Below are 10,480 nucleotides of genomic sequence, written 5' to 3' on the forward strand. Positions count from 1 at the left end.
GCTAATGGCACAGAGCAGCAGGAAGGATGGCAAACAGGATACTCACCACGCTCAGAGGAAAGAGCTCGGAGCGATGCTGGGGCTGCAGGGTTGGAGTCAGCCAGGGTCTGTTCTGTGAGCTGGGACAAGCTGGACCAGAAAGCAGAACATTCCTGATCTTACACTTCTCTGCTGGGAATAAGGGCTCCTTGCTGATTCTTTTGGGGAAAAGTTAGCAATTGTTAGGAAACATCCCGAAGTTGATGGAAAAACTAACTGGAGAAAAAGCCTTTCTTGGAGGCTTGGAAATGAGAGCAGTGGGAAGCTGAAAAAAGGGGTGGGGGTATACTCTTGGCAGGACCTCCTTGTATCCAGAGCATAAATCTGAGAGCAAGAAAACGGCTTTTAGTTTTCTTCCTCTGGAGGAGTGTCTCACAGGGAAGGGATCCCATATGGAATAGGGAGCAGTTAGTGTACGTGGGACAGTTACTGACCATGCGGCAGGAAAGGGTGTGCGGGTGAGGAGCACTGGCTGTGTTTGCTTCTGAAATTGCCTGTGTTTGTAGTGTTTTGTAAACCCAGGTGTTTAAAAAGTAAATATCTCAGCTGGGCAGAATATGCTGGTCCAAAGGCAGGTGTGTCACCCCAGGTCGGCTCCTGGTCCCCTTCCCACATTGTGAAGGCTGGCAGGTGATGTGGCAACATTGAAGTGAAACTGGGTGGTGGAGTCAAGGTGAACTGAAACAGATTGTTGATGTAACTTGTCCTAAAATCAGCCCAGAGGTGTGACTTGGAATCAACTCCAGACCCCTCCAGTTCGCCTTCGGAGCAGGATATTCCAAAGTGTGTTCCTTGGTGTGTTGCTGGTACTGCAGTACCATTTGTGTGCGTGTGTAGGCTCATTTACAAATGCTTTGCATCTGGGTTTGCCCACCCTCCTCATGTGCTGACAGTTTTATACTGATAAGATAGTGGCTATTAATTAGTTTATTTTAAAAGCAGCCATGTGCTTGTCATTCCTCATTGGGTCAAAATGCTCTGAAGTCACCCATTCCTCATCTCAGTGTTTTAATTAAAAACACAGACCCTTAAAAGAGGGTGGTTCTGTCTCCAGCTATTGCAGTCATGGCAAGCCTTAGTGCAGCAGAGTGTGAATCACTCGCGAGAGCATCCTCCACCCTGGCCTCACATCTATTACCAACTGTAAATGAACGAACAAAGAGCTGGTGTTTGTCACAATATCCAGTGTAAGGGCTTTCCAAAACTGCTGTAGGCTGACTTGGAGAGATTACAAAAGGCTGCAGCCCCTGACCCCAATAAAGGCTCCAAAGGAAACTCCTGAAAAGTTTTTGCTGCCGAAAAAGGAAATTCTTCTGGTAATGTAGCACTTTAATAGCTAAAACTACACCAAAGCTTCAGCTAACTGGGTGAAACAACGTCTTTGTGTCGCATATAAATGCTGTTCTGTAATGTCTTTTTTTGTTCCATTTAAAATAAAGGACTTGAAGCTTACAAGATGAAGGTACCAGCTTAGGCAGCCACCTGCAGAGACCCATCTGGGCAGAGTGTGAGGGCAGGGGCAGGGAGCAAGAGCCACACAGGCATCAGTCCCTGTGATGGGCTGGGATGCTGAAATCCCGGCTCCTAAAGAGAGGGAGGACAAGAGCATGTAATGACAGGACAAGGGGAGAATGGCTCCACACTGAAAGTGAGTAAGTTGAGAGATATTAGAGGTAAATTCTTGGCTGTGAGGGTGTTGAAGTCTTGGCACAGGTTGTCCAGAGAAGTTGTGGGTGCCCCATCCCTGGAAGTGTTCAAGGCCAGACTGGATGGGACTGTGAGCAACCTGGTCTAGTGGAAAGTGGATTGGTTGGCAGAAGGGTTGGATTTAGATGATATTTAATGTCCCTTACAACCCAAACCATTCCATGATCCTGTGATTCTGTGAAGACCCTGTCTCAAAAAAACCAGTGGGAAAATCAGCAACTGCTCAGGCACCCACGTTTTCTGTGAGTCTGGCCCTGGAACAGGAGCAAAGAAACCTGTCCAAGGGCCCCGGGGGAGCCCGGGGAGGAGGTGACAATGCGCTCCAATCCACAGGACTGCTCCAGGGAAGAGGCTGCGGAGCTGACACAGTGGCTGTGCTGGAGCTCCAGCCGTTTCCCTCTCTAGCTCTGGGTGCTCTGGCTGGAGCTGCCGGTGCCCATGTGGGTTGTGCTCCGTTGCACACCAGGTCATTCCCTTTGCCCCCAGCATTGTTTGCCTCCTGTCAGGCTGCGAGTGCTGTAGGCAGAGACAGACCCACTCTCTGCCTGTGCGCTGGACCGTGCTCCGCTGGACGTCATTCCCGAGACCGGGAACTGCTGCTGCAGAGATGCGGGATGCTGGTGAGAGGGGAGACTGGGGCAACGCATCCAGCTGGTGCAGTTTGTGTCTAATTAAGTTGGAAACTGTCATCCTGTCTCTCCTCCTGCCTGCAGACAGCCCGAGGCCTCGACCAGGGGCTATGGGCAGCTGACCCTCATCGCCTTGGCTGCCCCGTGGTGCGGGGCAGGAAGCTCCCAACATTTTTCCAACTCTTTTTTGTTTGCAGATATTTGAGGTTTCCCATGAGCTGCAAGCCCCAGCACAGGGAATGGAAGGTGATGAGCACCTGGTATGGTTCTTCCACATCCCAAAGACAATGTCCATGGGACAAAGCTCAGGCGCAACTGCTGGCAGTCAGCAACTCCCTTTGTCTGCCCAGTGCCAATATGGACCGGGAGTCCAGGGGAAGGAAAGTGGCACTGTGACAGTTGCGTGTATATGAGAGAAAGATGCAAAATGGCCCAGCACCAGGTAGGGAAATATATGCACAAAAAAACCACTTGGAGGCCAGTTCAGGAAGCCCAAGGTTGGAGCAGACACTTCCTCATCTCCTTTACACACCTTAGGGGGACCTGGGAGGATGTGCTCTCCTGTCCCGAACGTGGAAGGACAAAGGGCAAACAGAGGCAGGTAGAGAGACAACTGAAAGAACCAAATTTCCTGACTTTTAAGAATTTAACCCTTAGTGTTCTTCAATACTGGATTTTGTTTGCAAATCAAAAATGGGGAAAGATTTTGGTAACCTTATAGTATCACCAACAGTTTGTTAAAAGACTAATTGCCAAGTAGCTTATGCATGTGGGACCATTAGTAATTCTGTAGCTATGCAAATTAAAACAGTGATGTATGATTTATAGCTTTAATAATGTTCTGAAGGCTCTTAAATTTTAATCACTTGCAACATCCTTTTTAATATTCAATTACTTTATTAACTAATTAGGTCACTTGCTGAAAAAGCACATAAGGCTGGTGCTATTTTAGTATCAGCTGAACATCACAAAATACCTTTGAAATGGTGTAAATGGTTTATTTATTTTAAATAGATCATTAAGATGCTGTAATTAATAAATCAATTACAGAAAAAAAAGACAAGAAATTGATAGATGCCAAATCACAATAGTAGTGGCTTCTCTGCTTACTTTATAAATGTTCACAGAGATGCTGAACTTGGTGAACATGGCCATTGAAGCACCTTCCTGGATAATTCGTATTCAGCTGAAGGGATAAGGTTCAAGATACACTCAGTTCATTATAGATGCTTTTTGTATGGATTTAGCTTTCTGATTGATAAAAGCTCCACAAATGACCTTGAAAAGGGAAAGTACTTAAAAGGACAGCCCTCCTTTGCCTCGTGCTCTTTTGTCTGCCTCAGAAAAGATAAAACTCTGGCATCTGAGAGTGCTGCTGATGCTGGGCTGGAAGGGAGAGCTCCAGGGAGGGCAGGTGGGCGGCTCTCACTGACCAACCTGCTCCCCTCACCGTGGGCAGCACTTGCTGCTGCCCAGGGGCTGTGGCAGGGCAGCAGCAAAGCAAGGAGACAAAATTCCAGCCCTGCAGAAGCCAGGAAGATGCTCAGCTGTAGCACAGAGGTTTACACCTCCCCTTTACACCAAGCCTTGAAGTAAAACTTCAAGTCTCAGAAGTTAAATTTGTCACCAGTGTGGCTGCAACTCTGAAAGAGACTTTGAATAATCTTCTGTCTTAAAACTAAGGGCAAGACAACCACTATTCTAGAAATTAAGTCGATCTTATTAGCAGATTTTGGTTTAAATTATATTGATGTGATGATACAAAGTGGAAGTTTTCTTTCTTGAGAAGCTGTTAGAGAAGATCTGCAGTAATTGCAGAGAACTCATCTTCCCATTTTAACTTCTCTTGCTTCCATTCTCTTGTAATGACAAACTGTAAATCCAGGGGCAAAAAGCTTAATGTTACAATTTCTGCTAAATGCAAGACAGCCCTTTACAACTGAGCTGCAAAGAAAACTACTCCAAATCTCAGTTTGTAGAGTTTCCTGGGAACTGAAGCATACGTGGGGTAAGTCTGGCTCTAAAGCAGAGTCTGGGTGAGGTACCAGACTGTTGCTCCAGGTGCCCAAAACCAAAAATAAAAGCTGCCCCTGCCCACATCCCACGGGCGCCTGCAGCCCACCTCTACTGCAGCTGACAGTGCCCTGTTCCAGTACAGGGGCTTGAGCTGAAATAATGGATTTTCTCTTAGGAAAATACCACCTAGGTGACATTCCTCACTGCTGCGAGAGGCCACTGTGTGGGGCAACCATCCCTTGAAAGGAAGGGCACACTGGACTATCCCAGGCTGTGCAGAAGGGATAGGGAACCCTAAAATAAATCCATTTCACATTTTACGGGAGCTGCCACAGGAAACAGCTGCACAACAACCCTAAGGTACCAAACGCTGGTACAGCTTGGGACAACATATGATGCTTCCCACCTTCGAACAAGCATAGATACAACTCTTAAGGGGTCAGAGATATCTGTAGTCACATGAGGTCACTGTCAGTGTTTTAGGGGGATTTATTTCACCCTACAACAATCCTGTTGTACAACACGGCTCAGGGGCTGTTCTGAGCCTCCCTACGAAGCCTGAGGTCTCAGTCAAATAGGTGCATTTTTATCACATTCCTGTAACTTCTCCCCAGTCGTTTATTCACTTGAGCAATTCTCATGTCGCTCAAATCGTTTGTGTGGGAAACCCCACATCCTCCTCTGTCAGACCCAAAAAGACACAACTGCTGGAGTGGCAAATAAAAAGTCACCAGTGCCTCAAACCCAACTGGTAGCCGGAGAAACGAGGGGACGAAAGGCAGCAGCAGCAGCCGCCCGCAGAGCTCGGCGGGCGCAGCTCCGTCCCGGCAGCAGCGCTGGAGCCGCCGCTCCGCCTTTTCTGCCGCGGAGCCGCCGGCAGCGAAGAGCCGCCGTTAACCTCCGCGGCTGGATTCAATGTGACAGTGACACTTCAAAGCACATTGCATCCAATCTCATTTGAAGCTGACAAAGATTGTTTCTGTTTTATATCTATTGGTTTATTAATGGCCTACAGCCTCTTAAGCAGATGCATATTCATTAGATAGCCAGCTGTTAGGAGGTTCCCAGATGTCGAAAGTAGCTCTGTCTTGGTATACATTCTTTTTTTTCCCTTCTCATGAAACAAAGTAATTGTAGCTCGATTAAAGAACCAGTTAATTACTAAGCCAGTACCTTATGGCATGATTTAAAAAAAAAAAAAACCAAACCTGCAAATTTGTGAGGAGCAAAGACATTTTTAAAGAGATGAGCTGAGCCTTCGCTGTGCTGTACACACACAGAATTTATGTAGAGATTGGATTACTCCATGTAAAGAACCCCCAGCTGCAGAATCCAGGGAATACACTGAGTTCTTTAAAGGCACCTTTCTTCATTTTCCCCATTCTGCAGATTTTCTCTTACCTCTTATCATTCCTTAGGTGAATAGTGGATGCAGAAACACATAAAAAATGAAAATGAGACACATCTCAGTTTTTAAAGGTCATTTCACAGAGTAGAAAAATTCCACAGCATTCCAGCTAGATAAAACTGTGACCAGATCATTGAACAAGCTGTACAGACTGACTTACAAATTCCAGGGGCCATCCTTCTCAGTCCCACATTAACCCAAGCTCACCAAGATGTCTTTGCCACTTCTTTCCTCAAAGCTCTAAAAGCAGCTCCCAGAAGCAGGGCTACCACCTCCATCCTCCCACCACCACCTCCAGGAAGCCCTCTGCCCACGGGAATGTTTAAAAGATTAAAGTCAGCTCCAAGTCCATGTGATCCAGGCAAAAAAAGTTCCTGGGGATTGTGGTTTCTGGCTAACGGGAAGGAACTGCGCGGCCACTTGGTCCTTCACACCCCACAGCAACAGCCCTGCTCTGTCCCAAGGAGCTGCACTTCCATCACCAGGAGAGGAAGAAGAGGTTGAAACCCTGAAAACAATTGAAATCCTGAAACAATTCTAAATTTAAGTCAGTGACATCTTGGAATAAAACCTGGGAGGAAGAAAGAAAATTAAAAACAAAAATGTCCTCAGCATTAAAAGCCTTCATCAGAAGGCAGCGATGGCACTATAAAATGTCATCTGCTATGAGAGTGTTTACAGTCGAGCACAGAGGAACATGGAGGCAATTTTGTAGAGTGACTCCTGGAGCAGAGGCCTCTGAGAATAAAAGTGTCTTTAGATATTTGTTATCCTGTTATAGCTGGTATCACCTTGAGTATACAATGCCTGCCTGCATTATGTAAACACTTCATTGATAAATCCCTTCCCCACCTCCCCTAAGCTGTGTCAGACTGTTCTTAGCTGACAGATAGAGCTGAAACAGATGCTGCTATAAATACCCTTGTTTAGCTGTTTTGAAAATAATTTCTTTAGAACATGGTGGTTGCTCTAGTTATCACTGAACTTGCACCTGTGCTGGAATTTACTACTCCTTTGTACACATCAAGATGCATTTTTTTTTAATGATTCAATAAAACCCCCAAACACAGAGTTGGATTCTGCTGCCCTTTTCTTCCCTTCTGAAGTAGAGACAACCTTTACAAAAGATTTCACTCATTTTAATTGAACTCTTTTAAAGTTTAGAAGCTACAGACTCCAGAGGTGGTAAAAGTTTGACTCTTAGGACCAGACAAGCAGTTAATTTATAGAATCATGTAATTCTCTGAAATTCTATGTTTCTCTATACACACATACAACACCCAGTCAGCCAAACTCTTCTGGAGAGATCACAGGTACAAGCTGGACTTCAAAAATGAAGAAAGGAGTTGTACTAACACAGCAGCATGATTTTGGTTATATTCAAATTCTATAATGCAGTAGCTGATAAATGGTACATCTGTTCCCATTCACACAGTAGCTCATTAGTATTTTCACCTGGAAATGTAATTTTTAGTTAAAGATACTATTTTGTTCATACCTGAAATATCAGAGATGGAAACATTTTATGGTATTTATCTTAAACAAGTTCAATATTGCTTTAATTGAATACCCATTTTATATTTGGTCTTTATTTAAAGACGTAAACCACATTCTGCTAAGCACTGCTACCTGTGATCCATGTGCTTGAACTGAGGGAGACAATGGGGAAAAAACTTCCAGGCTCTCATCACTGCAGAAAAGATACACAGGGATGCACCTGGCCCACGTTCTGAAGGAATCTTTCCAGGGTTTCTTTTCTGATGTTTATTTTGGTTCAAAGGATTTTGTTCTCATCCACCTGCAGAGGACCTGGCTGGCTGACAAAGCCGCTTCTCACACTCCACACACCCGGCTTCATAAGGAGGCTATTGATCCATGGGATGAACTGGGATCAGTTCAGCACTACAGCTGCTCCCCAAGCCAGCGCACCCTTGAATAAGGTGTAATTGGCACAACCACAAAGACCCACCCCAAAGTGACCACGTTTTCCACTGGAGTTACTCCAACCCCTGACAAATCTGCTTCCTTAGAACTACTGTCAATTAGAAGCGAAACCAAGGGTACCTCTGAAGTGATGTGAACAGCCTGAACAGGGACATGATCCTTCAGCTCAAAGCTGACTGTTTCACTGGCACAACCCACCTTGAAGGACAGCATGAGACTCATCCCAAAACCTTCCAAGGAGGATTGAGAAGCACTGCACCCTCCAGCACGACAGCATAACAACACTGACTACAGGTTTAGCTTTCCTCGGCCCCCATCTCCCACTCCTGGAAGGAGCTTCCTTCCCACCACAATTCTGCATACATTGAACCAGTCTGAGGCTTCCCATCTGTTCCAAAGAGAGGGGTTGAAGATGATTATTCCAAATAAGTGTAAAGGTTTCAGAACAGGAACCAGAGCCATCTCTCCTACTCCGCTGTTGAAGCCTGCCTTGATTACTTTGATGTAACAACACTTGAAAGCTCCTATTCTTTGAAACTAATTTAAACACATTGAATTGTTGAAAGATTAAAAACCGCAGTCAGCTAATTACACTCACTCTCATCTCTTATTCAGCAAATGAATCACTTTTCATTACCACTTAGCTGAAGTACATGAATTTCTGCCTAATTAGAAATGTTGTAGATGGAGCATTAGCAAGGCTGGAGCGGGTCAGGATATCTTGCCTGCTTCATTTTTAATTCCTAACAGTAGAGCCAGATAGGAAAGGCTTCAGATAAGAAGTCATTAAACAATTTTAAATTATTTATAAAAATTACTTTGCCCAAATTATAATTATTTTTTTTTCCCAAATGCTCTCATAAACGTCAAATGGAATGAAAGGAAAAGCAGCCCAACATTGATTTTAATGAACATTTTAATGTTATGTATAACAGAACATTATGAATACAATGGAAACAAAGTTTTATCAATTTAGTAATAAAAAAGAAATCCAACATAAGAAAAGGGAGGCAATAAATTTCATACCTATAGTATAGTGCTTATTCTTAACAATATTCCCAGCTTGTGAATATAACAATGACTTTGTGTTCCAGATTCTAAAATCTTGATTCATGTGAACTTAAATGCAGAATTACAGAAGAAAAAACAAGACCCCCCCAAAACCTTAATTCGTTCTTTTGCTTTCAGTAAATCAGTAAAATCTTTGACTGCTACAGGTCTCCTTTATTAATATATATATTTTTTTTTACTCCTCTATTGGATTCCACAGATGCTAATGCCATATTTACACAAAAGAATCACCAAGTGTTGTATAAAAGTCAGGATCCAATGCCATGGGATTAAGTTAGGTTCTAGATTTACATCACTGAAGTGTGATTCACCTGCTGCTGATGCCCTAAACCAGTGGCTCCTTAGGGACATTGGTGCTGCAAAGGATGCCAAGTGCCACTGGACAAGAACTCCAAGAAAGTGCGTTTTCTGGAGTTTTCTGAAAGGAAACCTTCCAGCAGTCTTGGATAAAGCTGCTCCCAAGACTTGCACACGATATTGGTTGTAACATTAGAAGCAGGTTAAGACCCCAAAAATCTGTTGATCACCAAATTGCTGAGAGAGGATTTTTACAATAAAAATTTGGGTAATACAGCAGTGTGGCTGGAACATTAGCAAAAGTATATATACATTCCAGGTCCCTTTGAATTAGCCATAGTCACATATGTAAGCCATTTTTGGACAAAAATATATATTCTTATAAAAAACTGATCATAGTACTTGAGTGACTTCACAATTGTGGACTCAGTGGTAGTAAAAGGAATGATCCAATTATGACAAAGCGATCAGGGAGAGGGGGAAAAGAAAGTCAAAGCTCTTCAAGAAAAAAGAAAAGTATAAAATTAGAGTCAAACATTTTTACCCAGTCCCCAATCCAGTCTTCCATCAAGTCTCAAAGTTAAAATTGGTTCTTCTACGTAGGAAAGGTTTTTTGATGGTTTTAATACAAATTATTTTGCAAAATCATCCAACACATTCCTTAGAAGAATCTCTCACCTCTCCAGAATTTGAACACTAGTTATTTCAACACTTAGAAAATAGCATTTGGTTCTTTATGTAGACACTTTAACTGATAAAGAAAAAAAAAGTATTGATCAGTGTTTCCCATCCCTTCCCCAGCTATATTTGTGCAGCTAAAAATCCTTCATTCAGTCTGCCCATTTATTTTATTTTATTTTAATCTCATTTATTTATTTTACAATCTTTATTTGCTAAAATTGGCAAAATTTGCAAAGGCATCTTGCTTGGGTTGTACAGTCCCAGGAGTCAGAGAGGTCATAGCCATATTGGGTACCCCCATTCCTATTGTGCCCATTCCTGTGGCCGGCACTCCCACGTTCATTCCCATCATTCCCTGGTTCATCATGGGCGTGGGTGCCATGGAGGCCATTCCCATCGTACCTGACATCACACCGGGCATTCCCATCCCCAGGGGCCCTCCCATCAACGTGTTTGTCTGGGGTCGCACAGGCATCATGTTGGGCTGAGGGCTGAGGTTCACAGCTGCAAAGTTCTGGGTTATGACATTCATCGGTTGTTGCATATCTGCAGCAAAGACAAAGTGCACAAAAATCACTGAGTGCAACCTGGACACTGAAGGAGCTCATGTATTTTAAGAAAGTTGTGTGTCACTGCTGTGAACATGAATACAATGGCCAGACCTGCAGCTATTTCCTGATTTGGACAT

General features: G+C 43.9%; 1 protein-coding gene across 1 annotated transcript in view; it reads right to left on the reverse strand.

Annotated features, from left to right (window-relative positions):
* Positions 1-8,641: 8,641 nt before the first annotated feature.
* The window catches only part of CLINT1 (clathrin interactor 1), a 22,190-nt gene continuing 20,351 nt past the window's right edge, over positions 8,642-10,480 (reverse strand). Inside the window, exon 11 of the mRNA XM_008628961.1 lies at positions 8,642-10,338. Within this exon, the coding sequence (XP_008627183.1) occupies positions 9,998-10,338 (341 nt within the window). The 3' untranslated portion in view covers positions 8,642-9,997. The remainder of the gene's footprint in view (positions 10,339-10,480) is intronic.

Source organism: Corvus brachyrhynchos, unplaced genomic scaffold, assembly GCF_000691975.1.
Source record: "Corvus brachyrhynchos isolate BGI_N302 unplaced genomic scaffold, ASM69197v1 scaffold21, whole genome shotgun sequence".
NCBI classification, from domain to species: Eukaryota; Metazoa; Chordata; class Aves; order Passeriformes; family Corvidae; genus Corvus; species Corvus brachyrhynchos.